The sequence below is a fragment of the Epithele typhae genome (genome assembly GCF_022376455.1).
Source record: "Epithele typhae strain CBS 203.58 chromosome Unknown BXZ73scaffold_16, whole genome shotgun sequence".
In the NCBI taxonomy this organism is placed as follows: domain Eukaryota; kingdom Fungi; phylum Basidiomycota; class Agaricomycetes; order Polyporales; family Epitheliaceae; genus Epithele; species Epithele typhae.
The window spans coordinates 149,764-172,454 of record NW_025954207.1 but is presented as its reverse complement, the minus strand read 5'-3'; the positions used below and the strand labels follow the sequence as shown (position 1 = coordinate 172,454).

Below are 22,691 nucleotides of genomic sequence, written 5' to 3'. Positions count from 1 at the left end.
TGCGACGGATGCGCGATTTTTGCGATCGGGATCATGACCCGCACTTGGGCGGAACAGGATGATACAGTCCTGGAGTGTCTGATATCCGCTCCGCCAGGAGATGTGGCGGAGTGGGGTGAGGCGAGGCGAATATAAGCACACTTCCATTGTACGTACTTCCTTATTTCCACCACCAGTCGGAAGCCTCCCTTCGTACCCATATTTCCCTGATCCGCGCGAAATGCCTTCTCTCTCTCCTACTTCTGGGCCGCTCATCGCGCTCCTCGGTTTCGGACACTTCGCTGCCGCCGCCATCGGTCCCATCGCAGACCTGACCATCAGCAACGCTGACATCACTCCCGATGGCCACACTCGTGCGGCGGTCGTTGTCAATGGTCAGATGCCCGGCCCGCTAGTTACTGGTAACATGGTATGGCTTAGTCCTGCAAACTACTCCCTTGTGCGGCTCACTAACCGCCATTTGGTTCTAGGGTGACAACTTCCAACTCAACGTCATCAACAACCTCACCAACGACACGATGCTCACGGCAACGACCATTGTGCGTGCTCGTTCTGCGAAGCGTTCGCGGTGATGTGTTCACGATTTGCTTTCCAGCATTGGCACGGCTTCTTCCAGAAAGGCACGAACTGGGCTGACGGCCCGGCTTTCGTCAACCAGTGTCCCATCTCAGCCGGCCATTCTTTCCTCTACGACTTCACGTCCACTGACCAGGCCGGCACCTTCTGGTACCACAGTCACTTGTCGACCCAGTACTGTGACGGTCTCTCCGGCCCGTTTGTTGTGTACAATCAGAATGACCCGCACGCCTCCCTCTACGACGTTGATGACGGGTCTACGGTCATCACGCTCACGGACTGGTACCACACTGCCGCGGCGCTCGGTTCCCGATTCCCGTACGTCATCAGTAATGCTCATTTTCGCGATTTCGCTCACACATTTCTTCTCTCTTAGCGTGGGCGCGAACTCCACCCTCATCAATGGCCTCGGGCGCACGGCGACTATAGAGGGGGCCACCGCAGAGCTGGCCGTGATCACCGTTACGAAGGGCAAGCGTTATCGCTTCCGCCTCGTCAGCCTTTCATGCGACCCCAACTACACGTTCTCGATCGACGGCCATAACATGACAATCATCGAGGTTGATGCGGTTGATCACGTTCCGCTGACCGTCGAGCAGCTCCAGATCTTCGCCGGCCAGCGTTACTCGTTCGTGCTCACTGCGGACCAGGACGTCGACAACTACTGGATTCGCGCGCTCCCCAACATCGGCACGACCTCGTTCACCGGCGGTATCAACTCGGCGATCCTGCGCTACGACGGCGCGGCGGAGATTGAGCCCACTACCTCGCAAATGACTGACCCCACCGTTCTCAGCGAGGCCTCCCTTGTTCCTCTCTCTAATCAGGCGGCTCCAGGAAAGCCGGAGGTTGGCGGCGTCGACATGGCAATCAACTTCAACTTCAGCTTCAATGGGACCGCGTTCTTCATCAACGGCGAGGCTTACAACTCGCCCACCGTCCCCGTCCTTCTGCAGCTCATGAGCGGCGCGTCTTCTGTCACCGACATCCTTCCTACCGGCTCCATCATATCTCTCCCGAGCAACTCCACCATCGAGCTCTCGTTCCCCATGGTCGCCGCCGCCCCCGGCCAGCCCCACCCCTTCCACCTGCACGGGCACACCTTCCACGTCGTTCGCTCCGCCGGCTCGACCGACTACAACTTCGCGAACCCGCCGCAGCGCGACGTCGTCTCGACAGGCGTCACGGGGGACAACGTCACCATTCGCTTCGACACGAACAACCCCGGGCCGTGGTTCCTCCACTGCCACATCGACTTCCACCTCGAGGCCGGCTTCGCGGTCGTCATGGCCGAGGACGTCCCGGACGTCAGCTCGTTCGTCACGCCCCCGACCGCCTGGGAGGACCTCTGCCCGATGTACAACACTCAATACGTTTCTAGTACGTAACCGCGGTCGCTCGCCCCGACGGCGTTCGAGATTTCGGCACGGATTGTTAGACAGCCCGCCACGCGCGCCGGAGTAGACAAGGCGCACTCGTGTGCAACAGCCGCGCTGGTATGTGGGGTGTCTCATTCTGCGCGCGCACGCTTTTCGCTCTCCCATCTCCCTTCCCCTTCCCCTTCCTCTCACTTCAGATTGGCACGTGTAATTTCCGGATCACACATCGCTTTCGCGCACGTATCGCTCTCAACGTAGTACTTATGATATCATCATATATTCACCTCATTACCGTGACCCAGCCGCCCTGCGTTCTTAAAAATTTCCCTTCGTCAAATGTATGCGCTGATATTAATTAATTGCACACTGCGTCTTTGTCCCTGTGCGCGCGCGGGGTTGAGCGTTGAAGTCTGACGGCGAATCACGCGCAATCTTCCGTGACTGCCAGTGCCAGGTTCAAACGTTCAAGTTTCAAAGGAGTCTGACTCTGAACGGCAGCGGCGCCTAGCAAGCCGCGAATGATGCCGCTGAGTCAGCAAGTGCACTCTTGACCCGGAGGCGGGTGCAGTCAGCCGTGCATCATAATACTGCTCTGAGTTCTTGGACTCGAAGGGTTTAAGTATTCATGCTTCAACTCGTCTTCAAACCGGAATTTCCTGCTCCTTGTTCATTGAAGCCACAACGTTTCTGCACGACCCCACGGATTCGGATCCAGAAGCACACAGCTAGGCGGCATGAAAACCGCGGCGTTCACCCAGCAGTCACCGACACCTTCCTGACTCGCACATCTTCTCTCCAAGTACCCACTCTTACACCTCCAAGGACCGTTTTCATCCCATTTGGAAACGGAGATGGCGGGGGAAGCATGACAGGGTTCCATCGTGTTCTACTGGTATGTCAATTGGCATTTTTATGCTCCGCGCGCATCCCGGTGCCAGGCTACCACAGCTTCAAGCGGCCATCCCTCCCCTCCCTTTTTGTCTTCGCCGATCTTCTCTGACATCGGAGATGCGGTAGACGGGCACGCATACACGAAGCTGCCGAGAAGCCTCAAGGCCTCAAGACCTCATCGCTCATCACCCTGCGCACAACAATGATGGGTCTATTGTTTGACGGCGTCCTGATTCTCATCGTCCATGCGAGGCTGTAGAGGTAAGTTTCCCGATGTTCAGACTGTGTACGTAAGTTTCTCACTGTTGCTCTCCACACCTCGTCGGATTGTGTCGCCCTGGATACATTCCAAGTCAGACAATAATCGACTCATCTTGCCCCGAGTTTATGAGCTGCTACACGCCACCACGAAGTTGCGAAAAGCCTTCCTGCCCCCCCTACGTTTGCGCCAGCACTTCAGGTTATCATTATCACTTGCCATTCAGTGTCGTTGAACGGTACGTCCAAGTTCATGGTCAACGGGGTACTGGAGTGCATCGCTGACATTTCCCATGCAGATACCTGTAAGCCGTCCTTAATGGCCTCTCCTTTAGAATAACCCCATGACACCGAATATCCCAGATGTCCCGCGAACAGCCTACGCTCATCCCCGATGTTCTCCTCACCATCATGTCGTTCTCTGACGACGTTACCATCTCGCGTCTCATGCGGACGACCCGATATCTCAACACGGAGGGCGCACGGTACTTGCTCGGCGGCGATGACGACACCCTCGAGATATACGAGGACGACGCCCTCTGCTCGTTGATAAGCTTCCTCAGCGCCAACGACGGATACCGACTGCGCCATCTCCGCGGCCTCTCCTTGCTGATGGTCCACCCGCACCGTCCTACCGCAGTACTACTCGGCGACTTCCTGGACACCTTCTCCGAGAAGATTCGCATCACGACGTTATGCGTCCTCCATCTCGAATCTCTCCTCGAATGCTCCGCGCGTCTCAGATACTCCCTATCGCGGTTGTCGACCCTCAAGTGCGTCGATTTCGGCGAAGTCGGTCGGCGGGGCTCGCAGATGCTGAGCATGTCTCGCTCACAGCTCGTGACTGCGACGATCGATTGGACTCGTAACTCGAGACACCCCCGACAACGCTCCTCGGCGCAGACCGTCGCCACTGAGGACGTTCCCGCGCCCCTTTCTACTTCCGTCCACACTTCCACACTGGTTCATGAAGGCGATGAGGACGATCAACGAGAGGATGTCCCCGACTCGGATTCAGACTCGGACACGAGTTTGGAAGATGATGCCAGCTACGAGGACGAAGACTCCAAGAACCCTGTCCTAGTTCTCAGCAATTCCCAATGGACGCTGAAATCCCTTTCCGCGGACAACGCTTTCATCCTTGTCGATGGCGCGCAACATCACGAAGAGGTGTACCCCCACGTCACAGACCTCTACCTGAAGAACGTCGAAGCCATCGAGACCGTCGCTTTGGTGGGCGCGTTCCCTCATCTCCAGAACTTGGAGTACTCTTTCAAGCGTCGCACCGTGGAAGACCTCGCAGACACCGACCGGTTCGAGAGCTGCCGCATGTTGAACATCATCGAGCAGGCGCGCTCGGGCTCGTGGAAGTCACTACAGTCGTGCCGCGCCCTCCTCAGCGATCTCTTCCTCCTTGCGCCCTCCTGCCCCATCCGCACGCTCTACATCAAGGGGCCGACGTTCATCGTCAAAGCCATGCGCTCCGTTCTCGGCCGCACCAAACCCGTGCACCTCTCCCTCGAAAGCTTCGACGCCGGCGTCCTGGCGCGGGGCATCGTCCGCGTCATGGGCCGCCCCTACACCCTGCAGATCGAATGCCTAGAAGCGACGCTCATCGCCGGCTTCCACGCGGCCTCTCCCGCGGACGTCGACGCCCCCGCGATCGTCGTGCGTCCCTCGAACCCGCTTCCGCCCGCGCCCCTTCACCGCTGACGCGCGTGTCGCTCCGCAGGACGGCCTCGTCGCCGCCGTCGGGAGCCTCCCCGCGCTCCGGGTGCTCGTGGTCAGCGTCTTGTGCTACCTCGCCGCGGACCCCCCGTGCGCGGCCGAGGCGTTCATGCGCGGGCTCGACCTGGACGCGCTCGCGCGCCGGCTGTGCGCCGCGTGCCCCACCCTGCGGACCGTCGTCGTTCTGCTCAGCGGGGTGCGCGGGCGCGCGAACGAGCGTGTGCGGCGTGGACCGCAGTGCACGGAGTTCGAGCTGTATGCGGACAGGATGGGAAATCCCGGGCACCGGGGTACGGAGGGGGTGGGGTGAGTGGATCGATCGTTGTACGCGGATGTTGGGCTGATTTCGTGCGTTTGCAGGGAGGGGCTTTCTGCAGAACCACGCGATACGGAACGTGAGGCTGGGGAGGTTGTCAGCGAGGGTGCTGTGCAGGACGAGTTGCGGTCCTCACGAGGGTAGGGACGGTGATGTTCGTCGACCCTCCGTATCGTGCTACGCGTGTTACGTTTTGCTTAACGTTTTGCTATACCACCATGCGCGAAATAAATATCGGGTTTGTCGTTCATGCCGAGCATGCTCGTCGGGTACACCAAGACGTTGCAGATGGGGCCTAGACTTCGAGTGTCCAGAAACAGTCGGCTACATGTTATTTTTACATGTTAACGTATGGATCCCCGTCCGCAGACGACGCAGTCGGGGTGTTCGAAACGCGTGTGTTCATTAAGAGCTATGACTGTACATAGTACATACACGTTATTCGAAGCTATTCAGATCTTCCCCTGGCTCGGAATCGCCGTGTCCTCAGTACCCCGCCTATCCGTCCAGCTCTCTGGACCCTACCGGCCTCATCAGCCCTTGGCAACAGCGCACATCGGCGGAACAGGACACACCTTGCAGTTTGTCACCCGCTGCGATTTGACCCTCCTCGCCAGCCATTCCATCGCCGTCACGCCAGGGGCGTACTTCCCCGGGGGCGCGTAGGCGACCGCCGCAGCGATGCGCTCGCTCTGCCCGGACAGAACCCGCAGCTCGACGACGTCGTTCGGGGGTGAAGAAGACGACAGAGTGCCGTTCGTACTGGGCCTGCTCCCGCGGAGGCGGGCTAGGAAGGGAATGAGACGCAGAGTAACGTCGTGGACAGACTCACACGAGGCGATGGATGTTGGAGCGCAAGATACCGCCGGGGAAGATGTTGAGGGCGTCGCCGATGTTGCAGATCGCGTGTCCGGGCAGAGGCTGAGCGACGGACGACTGCGTGAGCATGAGTACGGCAGATCGAAAAGGATCACTGACTTTGATGTAGAACCACTGGTCAAACCCGGGCGGGAGCACCTGCAAGTCGCCGAGGCGATTGTGGAGGAACGACTGGGGAGGGTGATGTCGGTACAACGCGAGGGGCCACAAGGCAAACCACTCACCACGGACTCAAAGTTCGGCCCAGGACACGGCGGCGCTCTGATGAACCGCGCCGCGCATCCGCTGGACCCCTCGACCTTGTGGAGAGACGCGAGGGTGCCCACAGGGAGCCCAAGCTTATCGTCGGGGTGGTGGTTGATCACGAGCGACGACTTCACGAACGGCGTGATGGTGGCCATGATGGGCTCCATCCGCGCGTTGACGGTGGAGGCGTACGTGCGGCGCGCAACGGCCGGCCAGGCGAGCGTATCGTCCTTGGAGATGATGTCGTGCGTGCCATTGTCGTCGATGAACTGCACGCCGACGGCCTTGTAGCTGTGCCGATGCGGAGATTGGTGGAGGGTGCAGATGCAAAAGATTCGAGAGAGCGTACCCGAAAGAAACGTCTCGATCTCCCTGCTCAAAGAGGAGCTTCTCCTCGAGGGCGATCGTCTCCTCGACCATCGCAAACATCCCTTATATACGCCGTGGTTTGTGAGGTCTGCAACGGATCGCCGGTCAGTCGTAGTGTTCACTGAATCCCGGCGCAGTAACTCACTACGAAAATCCCACGCCCCTCCTTGCATGTGTTGGCGCAGTGGGAGTAGCGTCTGGGAGTGTTGGGAGTGGGAGCGCTCCAGGGACATGGCGCATTGAGGGCGAGTCGGGACCGCGCGTATTGAGGGACTGTCAAGGCGGCCGTTCGTTGGGGACTGTGGATCGTGGATCGTGCGTGCGTGCAGCTCGTGAGGTTGCACCACCGGCCGCAACGCACAGACGTAGGGGGATGTCGCTTGGGTAGTCTGGCGGACACCTTTGGCCGCAAGGCCCCCCTGCCCGAGCGTGTACGTACATGCGACGCAGCTCACGAGCTGCACGCGCGCTCTGCGCAACGACGATGATATACAGAGTGCACTCACAAGCTTAGCGCACATGCTCGACTCACGTTCCCGCTCGCGTTCTGGCCGTACCACCCGTGCACGATCGCGGGGCAGTGAAGGGCGCATCAACGATGGGGGTGTGCTGGGGCGCGGACATGTTGAGGGCGTGTCGGGAGCGCGTCGAGTTGTCGACTCCAACCATCGAGGAGCGTGAGGATGAAGCAGAGTACACTCTGTGATGGCCACACCCGAAGGTGGTACGTGACAAGGGAGTTCAGGGACGAGGAGAGAGAGAGAGATACGGAGAGGTGGGCTGACCGCGGTTGCTGGGGCGCTAACGGACGCTTTAGTCAGCACACTGCGAGCTCTTGCACTCGAAGGATTCGAGCCGCGATCTTTAACTCGTCCTCGAACTAGACTTCCTTGCCTCCTTGGTCTTTGTCAACCCAATGTTTCTTCGCGACACCACGAATTCGGACCTAGAAGTACACGATTGTGCGGCATGAAGACTGAGGCGTTCACCAAGCGTTCGCCTTCCTCGCACTCGCGAGCACCACTCTTCCACGTACAAGGACCGTGTTCATCCCACTTCAACACGGCGATGGCGAGGAAAACATGATGTGGTTGCGGCGTGTTGTAATGGTATGTCAATTAGCGTTGCATGCTCCGCGCGCATCGCAGTGCCAGGCTACTACAAGTCCAAGCGGCTATCCCTTCCCTCCCTTTTTGCCTTCGCCGATCTTCTCTGACATCGGCGACGCGGTAGATGGCCACACATACACGAAGCTGCGGAGATGCCCCATCGCTCATCAGGCCTATTGTTTGACGGCGTTCTGAATCTCAACGAGGCTGTAGAGGTGGGTTCCCCGATGTTTAGATTGGTAGTCAATCACCTCACTGTTGCTTTCCCCAGCTCATCGGATTGTGTTACCCCGGATGCATTCCAAGTCAGACACTGAACTCGTCTTGCTCCGAGTTTATGAACTCCCACTACACACTACCGCGAAGCTGCAAAAATCCCTCCCTACGTTAACGCCAACACTTTAAATCATCATTATTACTTGCGGATCAGTGTCGTTGGAAGGTAGGTCCAAGAATATTCATGGTCAACGGAGTGCATCGCTGACAATTCCCGTGAAGATACCTGTAAGTTTTGCTTAATGGATTCTCCTTTGGAATCACTTGGCGACGCCGAATATCCAGACGTCCTGCGAACGGCCTACCCTCGTACCCGATGTCCTCTTGAACATCATGTCGTCCTCTGACGACGTTACCATCTCTCATCTCATGCAGACGAACCGGTGTCTCGACACAAAGGGCGCACGATACCTACTCGGCGACGATGACTACACCCTCGAGATATACGAGAACGACGCCCTCATTGGCTTCGGTACAGTCTCTTCCCCTAGATACTCCCTCGCGCCACGCGCGCTGTATGTATTTAGGCTATGAGTCAACTTCCCCCCTATTCTCGCATGTGCGATGTGCTCATCCAGCTTCGCCTCGCTACACCTCGACCTCGCCCACGTCCACGCCCACGACCTCGCCCACGCCCACTGTCGCCCTCGCATCCTTCATCTTCTCGCCAGCCCGTGTGCGCGACCTCATATTCCCCGCGTCTATTCCTCCGTCCTCATCCACTTCGCGCGCCACGCGTTCGGCCTCTACGCAGGGCGTCGTATCTTGCTTCTTTTTCACCTCACTCGATATCCCGAACCTCGCGGTTACGCGAGATCGCTCCCTCACCCTCACCCCTGCCATCGAGACTCGCCAGAGTTGGCACCACATCAGCGTGTAACAGCATCGTTACGACCGTTCCATGCGCGGTGCTAGCGATAGATGGAACTGTTGGTTGGCTTTGGAAAATGTGCGGTGATGTTTACAATAGGCGGCGCTCCACGTCTCGTACCACCATGCCTAAAGCTGTACACAAATCAATTTCTTCGTCTACCTTCCATACTTCGGGACAATGCGGAATTTCACTTGCACCGTTTCTCTACCCAACGGACTAGGAGAGAACGACAACACGACTTCCCAAGACCAATACTTCTTTCTGCGCTCCACTGGCCATGATCCGTCCATGTCGATATGATCCGTTTCGCACGAATGCGCAGCTGGGGCTTCTTCATTGCTGTCGGACCAATGAAGGATGCAGAAGTGTTGTCGGTGTGGTACGCCTGGACCTGGCGTCTTCGTGGCGATCCGGGATGACAGAGAGGCTGGCCCGGACGAGCGTAGGTGGTTGTCGATGGCGGACTCGGTACGAGAGCATGTACCAAGAACAACAACGAGCGCTGCACGGCGCCAATGATACCTGAAATGGAGGGAGATATCTCCGGCGGAAGAAGGAGAGTGCAGGGTGCTTGCGACGTGGTCGAAGAATACGTAATCTTCTTGGAGCTGGAGGAAGTTGTGAAAGACAAGGTGAAAGGGGGAGCCGGTAGTGGTGGATTCGCAGAAGCGCCTCAGCGACTCCATCCCTAAGGTTTCGCGCTCGGAGAGGTCACCAGTGTACGGCGGGAGCGCTACAACGCGCAGGTCGGCCATCGTCCAGCTATGTGAGGCAATCGCGGTGCTTGATTGATTCATTGACACAACAGCCGGTCTCTCTGTGGGCTGGTAGAGCGGAGCAGAACCAGCGTTGAGGTCGTCATCCACCCTTTCAAGCACGAGGAAGACGGGGTCGGGATCCCTGCAGAACATGTCGACAAGGAAGAATCTATGTGTATCATCCAGAGGCAGAACGGCTGCATGGAGCTCGATCCCACTTGGCGACATAGAGAACGTGGGAGCACGGATTTCTTCGGTCGCGCTTGCAATCGAGCCGTGCTAAAATGGTCGTCAATGTAGCCCAGCGTAGAATAGTATCCATACTCGCGTACCTCATTTTGTCCCCTCTGAGAGCGTGCTCTTGGGTCGTAGGACACAGAACGCAGGTCGGGTGAAGGCTGAAGGGGGAGAATATGACGACGGGTTTGGCCCCGGGGAATGTCCTGGAGGCCCGATTGGAGGTCTTGCAAGCCGTATGCATCCCGTCGTTCTCCCAAGAGAAAAATCGAAGGATCCCGCGACGTCTTCGAGATCTCCATGAGGAGCCGGCAGAATGCGTGCCGCCCTTCGCCGTAAAGCGTCGGCATGTTGACCCCGAAAAGCCCGAAGAGGCTGTAGGCACCGTCTTCCGGCCGTGTGGTGTACCGATGCGCTGCCCAGGATATGCGCGTCGCGATGCTCGCGTCGGTAAACGGGCTCTCGAAGCGGAGGACTGTCGCGGAGATCCCGGTTGCTTTTTCTAGGCGATCGGCGAGCTCGTACTTGGTGCCCAGATAGATCCACTCCTTGGAATAGAACACGAGAACGCGGGACGCGATGAGCTCTTGGAGAGTCCAGCCCCGCGAGTGCCAGCGACTACATCGGAAGGCGTCCCACATCTTGTCTGGATCAGTGTCGGAGTATTTGACGTCGCTGAGGTAGACGTAGCAGATGGCGGAGACGGCGTAGTAGCGGAACATGGAATTGATGCCTTCCGAGAGCTCAGCACTGCTCTCCTTGTTGATACAGCACGTGTCGACCCAAGCGTACTCATGCCCGTGCCGTTCGGAGAGCTCAAGGAATGATCGAGTTTTTTGAGTGAGGCGATCGCGTGGGTTGAACCATGGTGGCGACGAGCGGGATGGCTCAGCAAGCCCTTGGACGGGTGCAGGAGTAGGGGAAAGCGGTATCGTGGGGGCACGTGGATCTGAATGTGTCGAGCGACCTTGGGTCTCGTACGTCAGCGCCGAGGAGTGAAAACGAGCTTTAATTGCACTGACCAGGCTCGCATTCGGTACTATCTCGGAGATTCTCTTCGGCGCGATCGCGGGTACGGCGAGGAGGGGGTAGCCTGGCATCGAGCTTCTGCATGATCCGGGATTCCACTTGATGGAGAGCATCTTCTAAGTCCCTGCGAGTCACCGCTTCTTCGGAGACTGCCTCAGAAATGAGAGATCGGAGCTCAGCTCGGGGCAGGGGACGTTGATCTTCCTGGGAGAAAGTGCCGCTGGATTCTTCGTTCAGCTTTTGAACCTTTTGAAACGTCTCTTCTTCTCCTCCCCAGGTGTGCGACAGGATAGCATAGCCTCCAGGAACGCCTTCAGGTTGGGGAAAGAAGACGAGGTTCGCGCGCGCGGTGCCCAGGAGCCACATCGCTTGTTTCACGAATATTAGCACAGGTATTTCATGCAAGGGCGAGCACGAATACCGGGTGCGAGTTGCTGTGGAAGATTCGTGGAAGGGGGACCACAGACACTGCGGGAGCATGGGCAAATGCGATACAGAGCACCGGAAGAGCGGACGTACAGTGAGAATCCAAGACGGTCGATTGGGTTATCTGTACTTGATATTGGCACAGAGGGGGTCGGTTGCTGGGAGGAAACGCAAGATGGACGAGAGGAGACGTGAGATGGGTCGAGTGGGAGACGGAAGAGGCCAAGGGCGACCCCGGTCCCATACGCCGACCGCACGTCCCACCGTGCGGAGCATGCACGCGATAGCGCCGGAGCGCCTCCAAGGCACCTCCTGAGAAATGAAGGCGAACAGAGTGTGTGCACTCCCAGGGCGAGATGACGTTCCCTGCCACGAACATGACAGGCTCTGATACCGTGCGTGTCCACCATTGGGCGAAGCTGAGAGATATGTCATTCGTCGCAAGGTACATGATGCGGTCCGATACGCAGATGTTCGCCGACGCTTGGATCGCCGGAGTAGCCAGACTCCAGTAACTGCGAGAGATCTCAGCCGCGCTCGTATGGCAATGTATGCGCGCGAATGGGCACCGGATGCCAGCTGCCAGGTGCGAAGCCGGGATTGGAGAGCAGCTCAACGCCGTCTCCAGGAAAGAGAGGCGCGATGCTCTAGATCTCCCGGCCGCACAACAGCTTGGTTTGAGCGGAGATAAACACCGCTGAGATAAATGGGTCAGCTGGTCCCAAGCATGCCCATGACGTACCGGATTCAGGCAGGACCACCGCAGCGCTTCGCCGTGTTGCCGGTGACGGCACATGCAATATGTATGTAGTCCACGCGCGGTTTGGACAAAATTGTCGCCCCGGAGCAGTTCTCGCAGACGATCTTCGGACCCTCAGGCGCAGGTCCGTGTGAATTACCAGATTTATGATACTGAAGAGCCTCGGAGCAGCCGGAATCAATACCCAGGAGTAGCACTTTGAGCGCAAGAAAGAGGAGAGGAGCTAGATGCGGACTCACATGATCACCGCGGTGCGCTCGATCACGCGCGCGATAACGTTCAGGAATAGGAGAAGGCTCAGGAATCATCATGCAAGACTCGAAACAGCGAGAAAAGAGCAACCGGTTGTGGTGCGGCTCTCGAGTCGGAAAGGGAACGTCCAGGAGAGCTTCCGTAGACAGTATGCTCCGCGTGGCTAGCCGGGGATGGCGGGGGAAAGAGATGTCATCGAAGAGAACGCAGTTGGCTCGAAACGCAGGCACCGGCGCCAACCAGACCACGGTCCGCATTCTGTCGGTATCGGCGGCCGGTTCTTCCTCGTTTGCTCCAGGCGTACATAAGCAGGCGTTAGTTGATGTCGCAGTGGTGGACTTCAAGCGCAAGCCCCAGTTACTCGTGCCGAAGGGGGTCGTGGCGTTATCCCCAGCGACACGACGTGGTGCTGCGGCGGGTTGTTGGAGTCATGTTCCGTCGGGGAGGCAGAGCGGACTACATGGAAGGCGTGACCGTGCAGGTGGAACGGGTGTGGCTGGGATATCGATGGGGAAGGAGACATGGTGGCGAGGACGCGCCGCAAGGATCCGAAGGGGACGGAAACGCGCGCGGGTGGGCACCAAGTGATACGAGTGCGCAGAGCGCATCGAGCGCACGACGTGCATCCCGTCTCAATCGTCCTCTGTCTTGAGATGCTGTTCACGGACATGTGCATAAGCGTCGCCGTGCGCATCGCATCTGCAAGCGTCGATGATGACGCGCCTATCCGTCGGTCCGGCGAGTGCCGGACGCCGGAACACCTGCAGGCTGGAGACACCAGTGCTACGTTCTCTCCTGCTCTTCGTCCACCCTGCTGCCTCCAAGCCTCGCACCCCTCCACTGGACGCGGGCGACACGCTCTTGTTTCATCTCCTTGGTCCTCTCCTGCCCAAGTTCCAACCATTTGAGATCAGCATGAGTCGCCTTCAAAGGGAGGCTTGCCGCGTCCACGGATACCAAACATGCGGTTTAGCCGTCTCGCAAGCTCTTGACAGTACGGGCTCCTGCATCACATCCGACTCGGTACGTACATGTCACCACCTTCATTCTGCGTCAGAGCCCCTCTGAATCCCGGTTCCGCTCAGGACTTCGGCCGCCATCCACTCTCCTCAACTATTCCGCGGGCTTGGGAGTTTGAGCGAGAATGTCCTGTGGACGAGGCCAAGAGTGAGTCTACAGCCGTGCTCTCCCCCCATACCGCGACCAATGTCGATTGCCTACCCTCGCAATCGCCGCGTCCTCTCAGACGTGCGCGCTCTCCCCCTCATAGATATCTTTCATAAGGTTACCATCGGCAGGCGATGGCAGTCGTCGAGTCACATTTTCAATGCTGCATGGAACTGTGCACGAAATTCAAGATGTTGTCAACTCTGATGAGCGTGACAGCAAGTGCTTTGCAACTTCTCGACCTGTGCAATGTCGGCGTGTACGTCGCTCGGGAAACCTTGATGGGTGCACCCCAGTGTTGACGGTGAGTTCCGGTCATTCTTCTGGTTACCGCGTACCGCAGTCGGCGCTCCCCTCCAATGTAGTAGTGCGGTTGCTGACGGGTCCTTTTCAGCGAACTTTTACTTCCTAAGCGACGGTCTCGCGCGCGGACGAGTATGTAGTTGCGTAGGCTGCCTACGAGCTGGCGTGCCGACACTCCCGTGGCCTCCTCAGTGAAGAGGGAAGGGCAGTCAGTGGTAGCAGAAGGGTTTGTCATTGAACTTCGCGCGATCGAGGTGTGTACTGTGGTACGATCACACGGAGTCACTCGTGCTGAGGATGATTCTATTCCAGCCCAGTGGGACAACAATGTGTTTCACGCGTCCGCACCTCTAGTTTCTTGCTTTCCCGGGTCTACCAATGGTCTATAACGGAGATGATACTGCTTGCAACCAAGCCGCGGTGCGTTGTTTCGCTTTTCCGAAGTTCGGTGCACTTGCTAATATATCCCAGGTAACAGTTTTCCACCATCTTGCCGACGGAGGACTTTATTCACAACACGAACATGGATGATGAAGATATCGCAATATTCTGTCGTGGCATATCGTCCCCAATATCTGCGCAATCGATACTCCTCACATCTGGGGCTGCTCCAGGATCTTCGTTGGGAGATCTTCATTGCCTTCCGCTACTCGGTCCCTGTCCGACCAGAGCAACACTGTCGAACATGCCTGTTCGACTGGACAGAACCCATAGGGCGAAGGATCGCTCGGCCAGTCTACTGCCAAGAGCCTCGCACGTGCACATGGCAAGACGATCGTCTTGAACAAGGACTGTGCCGGGGAAGAAGTCGAGGCTACTACTGGGAAAGACGACACCCCCGTGCACCGCCGCCACTCAGCCGGACTCAGCCGGAGCGGTGTGTTCATCGCCATCGGCGCCGTCCGCCGCAAGATGCAGAAGCGCAAGGAGGACTAGGTCGATAACTCGGCTCCATGGCCGCCCAGGTGTTTCCGACGAGTACCGCAGACGCACCAGCGTTCTCAGCGAGACTCCCACCGACGCGATGGAGGTCGATCCCCCGACGAAGGACGACGCACAGCCCACGGTTCCGGTCTGTTTCGGCCACTGCGAGGTCGATGGCCCTGTCACTGGCTTCACCCCGGACTCGATGGATGTCGACGCGCTCCCCGTCCGGCCGCTATCGCCTCCAAGCCCCTCACGCTGCCGCGCTCGTCCGACGCGGTTCCGCCCACGATACTGCAGGCTTCGTCCGAGCTCGTGGAGGAGGACCGTCGCGCGGCGGTGGGCGTGTCGCGGGTGCGCAGCCCCCCGCGCACGATTTACCGCATCCCGCCTGACAGGAGCTGGGTGGTGGCAACAGCGGCAGCTACGCGGGTCTGAGCAGTGGGATTAACACCTCCTCGTCCTGCGGCCAAGCTCGCCAGCGATGAGCGCGTCGGACGGCCTCCCGAGCTCCGTCATTGGAAGGACGGGCCCGAGGTTGTGCGTCAACGTCCTGGAATCGACGTCGACGAGCTCAAGTCCCTGTCCCTCGTCGACACCGCCGTCAGCGAGAAATGTGGTCACTACTGCCGCAGGACGAAGCACCCTTGTCCTCGGGCCCGTCGCACGCCGGCCAGCTGGCTGCAAGCGGTCTACCCCTGGCGCTCGGAGGTTCAATCGTCGAACGAGGCTCATTTTCCCTCGCCCCCTGCAGTGCTCGCCGCACGCGCTTCCTCCGCTACTCCTTCCGCTCCCGTCCTCCTCCGCCAAGGTCAACATTCCGCGGAAGGCGTTCAAGAACTCCGGTGGCCCCTCGTCTGACGGCACGACGCACGTGCACCAAATGTTCACCCTCCTGGCTCTCGTATTTTCTCTCCGAGTAGGCTGAGTCACAAGCCGCTGCGGTCGCGCCGCGCCCTCCTCAACGATCTGTTCCTGCTTGCGCCCTCCTGCCCCATCCGCACGCTCTGCATCAAGGGACCGGCTCTCATCGTCAAAGCCATTCGGGCCTGTGCACCTTTCCCTCGAAAGCTTCAACGTCGGTCGCGTCACGGACCGCCCCTCTGCAGATGAAGTACTTAAAAGCGACCCTCATCGCCAGCTAGTACACGCGAACTCTCCCGTGGACGTCCACGCCCCCGCGATCGTCGTACGTCCCTCGAATCCGCTTCCGTCTGCGCTCCTCCAACGCTGACGCCGGCGTTGCTCGGCAGGACGGCCTCTTCGCCGCTGTCGGAAGCCTCCCCGCGCTCTGGGTGCGCGTCGTCAGCGTCTTGTGCTACCTCGTCGCGGACCCCCCGTGCGCGGCCGAGGCGTTCATGCGCGGGCTCGACCTGGACGCGCTCGCGCGCCGGCTGTGCGCCGCGTGCCCCACCCTGAGGACCGTGGTCGTTCTGCTCAGCGGGGTGCGCGGGCGCGCGAACGAGCGGGTGCAGCTTGGACCGCAGTGCACGGAGTTCGAGCTGTATGCGGACAGGATGGGAAATCCCGGGCACCGGGGTACGGAGGCAGTGGGGTGAGTGGATCGATCGTTGTACGTGGATGTTGGGCTGATTTCGTGCGTTTGCAGGGACGAGATTTCTGCAGAACCATGCGACGTGGAGCGTGAGGCTGGGGAGGTTTCCAGCGAGGGTGCTGTGCAGGACGAGTTGCGGTCCTCACGAGGGTAGGGACGGTGATGTTCGTCGACCCTCCGTATTGTGCTACGCGTGTTACGTTTTGCTTAACGTTTTGCTATACCACCATGCGCGAAATAAATATCGGGTTTGTCGTTCATGCCGAGCATGCTCGTCGGGTACACCAAGACGTTGCAGATGGGGCCTAGACTTCGAGTGTCCAGAAACAGTCGGCTACATGTTAACGTATGGATCCCCGTCCGCAGACGACGCAGTCGGGGTGTTGGAAACGCGTGTGTTCATTAAGAGCTATGACTGTACATAGTACATACACGTTATTCGAAGCTGTTCAGATCTTCCCCTGGCTCGGAATCGCCGTGTCCTCAGTACCCTGCCTATCCGTCCAGCTATCTGGACCCTACCGGCTTCATCAGCCCTTCGCAACAGCGCACATCAGCGGGCCGGGACATACCTTGCAGTTTGTCACCCGCTGCCTTGACCCTCCTCACCAGCCACTCCATCGCCATCACGCTGGGGGTGTACTTCCCCAGCGGCGCATTGGCGACCGCCGCGGCGATGCGCTCGTTCTGCTCGGACAGCGTGCGTAGCTCGACGATGTCGTTCGGGGGTGAAGAAGACGACAGAGTGGCGTTCGTACTGGGCCTGCTTCCGCGGAGGCGGGCTGGGAGGGGAATGAGACGCGGAGCATTGGGGCGTCGTGGACAGACTCACACGACGCGATGGATGTTGAAGCGCAGGATGCCGCCGGAGAAGATGTTGAGGGCGTCGCCGATGTTGCAGGTTGCGTGTCCGGACAGGGGCTAAGCGATGGACGACTGCGTGAGCATGAGCGCGGCGGATCGAGAAGGGTCGCTGGCTGACCTTGATGTAGAACCACTGGTCAGACCCGGGCGGGAGCACCTGCAAGCCCCCGAGGCGATTGTGGAGGAACGACTGGGGAGGGCGATGTCGGTACAACGCGAGGGGCCACAAGGCAAACCACTCACCATGGACTCAAAGTTCGGCCCAGCACACGGCGGCGCTCTGATGAAACGTGCCGTGCGTCAGCTGAACTCCTCGGCCTTATGAGCGTGCCCGCAAGGCCTGAGCTTGTCGTTGAGGACGCCGATGAGGCGGTTGTCGATCGCGAGCGACAAGTTCTTCACGAATGGCGTGATGGTGGACTCCATCCACGCGTTGGCGGAGGAGGGGTACCTGCCGCGGGCAACGGCCAGCCAGGCGAGCGCGTCGTTCCTGGAGATGTTGACAAACTCGGTGACGTCGCGCGTGCCTTTGTTGTCGGTGAACAGCACGCCGGCGGCCTTGTAGCTGTGCCGATGCGGAGGTTGGTGGAGAGTGTAAATGCGAGAGATTCGAGAGAACGTACCCAAACGAAACGCCGTGGTCTCCCTGCCCAAGAAGCAGCTTCTTTCGAGGGTAAGAGCGGTCGCCTCCTCACCCATAGCAAACATCCCTTCCTCTTCCTCGTGGTTCGTGAGGCTTGGAACGGATCTCCGGTTAGTCGTAATGTTCACTGAAGCACTGCGCAGTCACCCACTGCCAAAACCCCATCTCCGTCGCAGCCTTCCAGAGCCTCTCGATCTCGTCCGCATCTCCAGCTTTGATAAGCTCATAGTCAATCACGAAGAGGGGGCTGGTGGAGACGTCCTGAGGGAAAGGCGGGTAAGGTGTGAGACCAGGCATCGCGACAAGGACTCAGGGAGCATGGATAGCTGCGTACCAATCCCCCTTCAGTTTACGGGAAGGCCTGTCTCGGCACTCCGTACCCCGCGAGAAAGGTGCCAAACTTGCAGCATGATCTCATGACTTCGGAGGGAGTCAAATGGGGAGAAGGGCAAGAGAAAAGCGCGTCTTAGTGAGAGTTCCGCAGGGCAGGATAGATGTGGATGGTGAGAGGAAGGAGGCAGTGGACGAACGAGTCCAGTGCCTGCCGGCGACTCGGAGACGAGAGAACGCGGCGCCAACGCGCGTGAGAGCTGACGTAAGCGAGGTCCGTCGCTGTGTGCAAGCCACATCTTTCACCTTGTTCAAACTTCATCAGCTTGCAAGGTGCACTTCTATGTCGTGGCGAACATGCGTACATATTCGTGCCGCCATTCTGGTGGCCGGCTTTCCGGACTTGTTTTAGATCGCTGACGTCCCCCCTCCTCGTTCAGGTACCCTGGGTGTTTACAGAGACAAGCGCAGCCGCCCTCACCCCAATGGCCATGCCTCAGATGGGGCCGCCGCATGAAGCGCGACACCTCCAACGTAAGCCATGACAGGACAACGACTTGAATTCGGCCGCACGCCGCCCAGCTCAGGCCGCAGGACCACACGAGTGGAAAGAAGTTGGCGCGCCGCACGAGCCACAACCCCCGACAGCAGCTGGCTGACCGAGCTGCTTCACTCGAGCACACAACTCGAACACGAAAGCGGTGGCGTCCGCTGAATTCCGACGCTGGTGGTAAGTACCCAAAACGTGTGCGAGCACGGCCGTAGCGCGGTGTGGACAAACCTTCCAGAGCTGCCGCCCTCTGAGCCCGTCAGTCCACGACGACGTCCCGCGCGGGCCAGTCTGTATGGGATTGCGGCCACGAGTACGGAACGCGACCTAGCTCCCACCGTTTGCTTTCCGTCGCGCGTCGGCTACTAGACTTCCTCTCCGCCACTCCACGGCTCTCCGTCTTCCACGACTCCAAACTCTTAATTGCTAACACATGGGAACAGACGTTCCCCTCGACGCCCATCCCGACCGTCCATCTTCCCGCCGAGCGTACCATCATCGTCACGCACTGCCCCCAATGGCGCGCCGTGCGTGCCCTCGTCGACGCCCTCCGCCTCCCAGCCGCCGGGCACATACAGCCGCTCCCCAAGCGCTCCAGCACCGTCTCAACACGCCTCCCGCGCCCACGAGCGTGAGCCTCGACGCTTTGCATGACGACCTCACTCTCGTCGTCACCTCCACCTTGACACGTCCGCCGCGACCGCACACCCGACACGCACGCCTTCCCCGTGCGCTGGCCCAAGCGCGGCCTCCCCTCCGCGCTCGCACTGCGCCTCTGCCTCTAGACCGACGCCGAGCCTGCGTTTGCCACACTCCTCGAGCACAGTGCTCGAAGCCCTCACCGTGCTCTCTTCGTGACGACTCCTAGCGGGTGCGGCCACCGTCGCATGCCTGCACGGGGCGCGAGCGGAGCCGGACACGGAGGAGGCTGTCTGCTCGGCCCTCGGTATGCTCACGCTCAAGCTGTAATCGCCGTCGATGCCGCGGGCGCGGGCGGACGTCGTCGTGCTCGATGGAGTCCCTCGCATCCTGCATGCCGGCTGTGGCACCCGACACCGTACAAGCTGCGTTATCGTATAATTCCTGGCTCTTCTTGACAGCGATCGACATCCACGATCCCTCGGGCGGCTCACTCCGACTCCACCTCATGTGAGTGCCATTTATTCAATTCTCTTAGGAATCCCCTGTCGAGGCCACCGGATCTCTCTCCACACCCGTCGCGCTATCTCAGTATGTTCTGCGCTCGTTTCCCTAATCAGTGCGAGGCCGGCTTGACACAGATTCGAGCTGGGAAACGGGGTGACGTCACTGCGGCGTCTGATCTGGACGCGTGCCCTTCTCATCTATACTCAAAGGTGGGTATATGCGGTTGAATAAGGATGCGGGAGGATTGATACGTGCTGACACCCAGTTTTCAGGCAGGGCGCGTCTTCAGACCAGCGTCCTCGCATCTGGAAGGAGTGGACGACCATGCTGCCCCAGCTTGGAGATTGCGCAGAGAGACGGCCCGCGGAACCGAGGGCGCTCTCCTCATGTTCTACAACCCGATGTACGTTTGACCCTTCCCTGAAAGCGGTCATCGTCGACTCATCCTCTCATCTGCAGAAATCCCACCCAGGCAAGCTTCAGTAGGCGGGATTCTTCCGCGGCGGTGGTCCTGTAACTGACACGCGATATGGATAGACCGGGACGGACAATGTGGTTGATGGTGGACATCGGGAGTTTGCCCGCGGACCGCCTCTCCGAGCTTGCGTTCTTCTTTGGAGGTGTTGGACTAGATGGTGCGTACTCCGACATACCCTCGTTTTGATACAGTGCACTGACCTATCTACAGACCGTCTCGTCTTCGGAGCAGTGTCCCGGCGACGACCAAAGAACAAGCCGGCCCCTTCGCCTTCCTCGACATCCACGACGCCACTGTTGCGCGGGACTGCTTCTCACCCAACTCAACGTCACCTCAGACCCGACCGAGCGCATCGAGATCCAAGCTACCCTGGTATGCACGTACTCCAGTGTGATCATGCCTAGGGAATGGCACGGGTCGGGTATGGGCAAATGGAGCATGCCCTTACCCGACCTGCGACGTACCCTGGCCCTCGTCCGCGGGCACGGGTTTGGACGAGCACGGTACCTTTCATCATTGCTGTTGCGTAGTAGACCTGAGCGTTTCATCAGCGCCGGGGAACAATGTCATGCAACAGGAAAGGAGAGACGTACGACGAGCTGGTGTGACGGTCGGCGGCCGGGACGTCACATAGCCTGCCCGCAGGAGAGTCGTAGGCGAGCAGGACGACCGCCGAGCCGTCCGCAGGGCGTGGTGTCGTAGCAGAGGGTGTGTGTTGGTTGCTCAAAAGGTACGTGGAATCCAAAATGCAGGTACATAGCGCGAGTCCGAAAGCGGTAGCCGAGATGATCGTAACGTGCATGACGTAACGTGGACCGTTACAACTGGGAGGTGTGAGCATTGGGTTCATGGCACACGCGTTGAGGTAAGATGGGATATCGCGCGTTCGCTCACCGCTAATCCCGTTGCATAGGCCCCAAGCGACTAGCTTGTGCGCAGAGAAGAGAGTGGATGGCGCATCGCGCGCTCGCGCCGGCAGCCGCGTGCTCTCGATCTCTTTGAAGCGAACGTGCCCGTGTTAATAGAAGATCAGGAAGCCGGGTATACTACTACAATGGTGAGAATACGCAGATTATAGCGACACAGATGGAGAACTGACAACAGTACTCGCACAGCGGGGTCATCCACTCTTGAGAACACGATTCTCAGTGCGCGCGGTCCTGAGTGCTGCACTGGAACTTGTCGGACTTGTCTCATACTGACCATCATACCTCCTTATAACGGGCCTATCAACTGATACCCTCGCGCTGTCGCCGTGCGGTGCAGGCGCACTGCAGTTCCGTCTATCGCTAGCATCACGCATGGAACGGTCGTGACGATGCTGTTGCACGCCGATGTGGTGCCAACTCTGGCGTAGAGTCGGTGGCAGGGGTGACGAGGGAGCGATCTCGCGTGACCGCGAGGCTCGGGAAATCGAGTGAGGTGAAAAAGAAGCAAGATACGACGCCCTGCGTGGAGGCCGAACGCGGGGCGCGCGAAGTGGACGAGGACGGGAGAATAGACGCGGGAAAGAAGAGGTCGCGCACACGGGCAGGCGAGATGATGAAGGATGCGCGCGAGGGCGAGAGTCAGGACGGGGTCGTGGGCGTGGGCGTGGGAGAGGTCAAGGTGTATCAAGAAGAAGTCGACGGGAAGCTGGATGAGCACACCGCACACGCGAGAATAGAAAGTTGACTCATAGCCTACATACATAGTATACAGCGCGCGCGGCGCGAGGGCGTATCTAGGAGAAGATACTGTACAAAAGCCAATTATAAATCCTTGGCGCGGGGGACACTGCGGAACAAGCTAGAGAGAGCGTGGAGATGGATGGAGGTGGACCAAGACAGAGAGAAATGAAAAGGGGACGAAGAAGGTGGATATTCCGGATCGTTTTATAGGCAATAAAGTGATAAGAGGACGTACGATGACGGCTACGGGGTGCCATTGCGAGAGGGAGAGGGCGCCGCGCCGCGGGTAGTGGTGATCGAGTACTTGTGCGCGGAGTAGACCGCGAGAGTGCACGGAGGACGCCGCGGTACAATCGCATGCGTCGCGTCTTGACAGCTCCATGAGCTATACGTACGCAATATCAATAATACATCTGTGTGCGGGTCCCGATATGTGCGTGAGGCAGAATAGACGAGATGCGCGAAGACGAGGACCGAATGCGGAGATGATCACGCGGGCGCTAGGCTGGTTGAAGATGTTGTGTTCGTGGCCATCAGTAATTTTTCACACGTCTGTGGGGCATTGTCCGTCTGTCACAGTGACGGACAGTGACCCACGGACGAGCAGACGACAAACGGACAGTAAAATCTGGCAGTAAGTTGGTTGGCTCTAGAAAATGTGCGGTGATATTTACAATAGGCCGCGCTCTACGTCTCGT

The 22,691-nt window shown here is 59.0% G+C and overlaps 9 protein-coding genes across 9 annotated transcripts; 6 read left to right on the top strand and 3 right to left on the bottom strand.

Moving 5' to 3' along the window:
• Positions 1-220: 220 nt before the first annotated feature.
• On the top strand, positions 221-1,964 carry BXZ73DRAFT_100190 (laccase; the record flags this gene model as incomplete). Its single annotated transcript, XM_048014500.1, has 4 exons — positions 221-409; positions 471-539; positions 596-894; positions 953-1,964. 4 exons carry the CDS (start codon positions 221-223, stop codon positions 1,962-1,964), a joined length of 1,569 nt encoding a protein of 522 aa, XP_047879063.1.
• A 1,503-nt stretch (positions 1,965-3,467) lies between these two features.
• BXZ73DRAFT_45012 (uncharacterized protein) lies at positions 3,468-5,142 on the top strand (the record flags this gene model as incomplete). Its single annotated transcript, XM_048019434.1, has 2 exons — positions 3,468-4,772; positions 4,837-5,142. The coding sequence occupies 2 exons, from the start codon at positions 3,468-3,470 to the stop codon at positions 5,140-5,142; spliced, it is 1,611 nt and encodes a 536-aa protein (XP_047879062.1).
• Positions 5,143-5,600: 458 nt separating this feature from the next.
• BXZ73DRAFT_100188 (Clavaminate synthase-like protein) lies at positions 5,601-6,693 on the bottom strand (the record flags this gene model as incomplete). The annotated part of the gene is made up of 6 exons (XM_048014499.1): positions 5,601-5,669; positions 5,724-5,916; positions 5,981-6,084; positions 6,127-6,198; positions 6,252-6,564; positions 6,623-6,693. 6 exons carry the CDS (start codon positions 6,691-6,693, stop codon positions 5,601-5,603), a joined length of 822 nt encoding a protein of 273 aa, XP_047879061.1.
• A 1,667-nt stretch (positions 6,694-8,360) lies between these two features.
• BXZ73DRAFT_100187 (uncharacterized protein) lies at positions 8,361-8,907 on the top strand (the record flags this gene model as incomplete). Its single annotated transcript, XM_048014498.1, has 2 exons — positions 8,361-8,499; positions 8,606-8,907. The coding sequence occupies 2 exons, from the start codon at positions 8,361-8,363 to the stop codon at positions 8,905-8,907; spliced, it is 441 nt and encodes a 146-aa protein (XP_047879060.1).
• A 1,243-nt stretch (positions 8,908-10,150) lies between these two features.
• On the bottom strand, positions 10,151-11,291 carry BXZ73DRAFT_29621 (heterokaryon incompatibility protein-domain-containing protein; the record flags this gene model as incomplete). The annotated part of the gene is made up of 2 exons (XM_048017782.1): positions 10,151-10,783; positions 11,172-11,291. Coding segments are annotated over 2 exons (753 nt in total), but the record flags the coding sequence as incomplete, so codon positions are not given.
• A 1,987-nt stretch (positions 11,292-13,278) lies between these two features.
• On the top strand, positions 13,279-14,769 carry BXZ73DRAFT_100185 (uncharacterized protein; the record flags this gene model as incomplete). The annotated part of the gene is made up of 5 exons (XM_048014497.1): positions 13,279-13,386; positions 13,449-13,530; positions 13,925-13,965; positions 14,448-14,492; positions 14,548-14,769. 5 exons carry the CDS (start codon positions 13,279-13,281, stop codon positions 14,767-14,769), a joined length of 498 nt encoding a protein of 165 aa, XP_047879058.1.
• An 88-nt stretch (positions 14,770-14,857) lies between these two features.
• On the top strand, positions 14,858-16,466 carry BXZ73DRAFT_100184 (uncharacterized protein; the record flags this gene model as incomplete). Its single annotated transcript, XM_048014496.1, has 7 exons — positions 14,858-14,983; positions 15,058-15,165; positions 15,232-15,602; positions 15,681-15,808; positions 15,867-15,946; positions 16,011-16,312; positions 16,367-16,466. The coding sequence occupies 7 exons, from the start codon at positions 14,858-14,860 to the stop codon at positions 16,464-16,466; spliced, it is 1,215 nt and encodes a 404-aa protein (XP_047879057.1).
• Positions 16,467-16,761: 295 nt separating this feature from the next.
• BXZ73DRAFT_100183 (Clavaminate synthase-like protein) lies at positions 16,762-18,116 on the bottom strand (the record flags this gene model as incomplete). The annotated part of the gene is made up of 7 exons (XM_048014495.1): positions 16,762-16,823; positions 16,885-17,075; positions 17,145-17,233; positions 17,295-17,366; positions 17,420-17,456; positions 17,487-17,912; positions 17,971-18,116. The coding sequence occupies 7 exons, from the start codon at positions 18,114-18,116 to the stop codon at positions 16,762-16,764; spliced, it is 1,023 nt and encodes a 340-aa protein (XP_047879056.1).
• Positions 18,117-20,231: 2,115 nt separating this feature from the next.
• Positions 20,232-21,997, top strand: BXZ73DRAFT_76582 (uncharacterized protein; the record flags this gene model as incomplete). Its single annotated transcript, XM_048022473.1, has 5 exons — positions 20,232-20,248; positions 20,383-20,480; positions 20,661-20,826; positions 21,263-21,380; positions 21,617-21,997. The coding sequence occupies 5 exons, from the start codon at positions 20,232-20,234 to the stop codon at positions 21,995-21,997; spliced, it is 780 nt and encodes a 259-aa protein (XP_047879055.1).
• Positions 21,998-22,691: the final 694 nt, after the last annotated feature.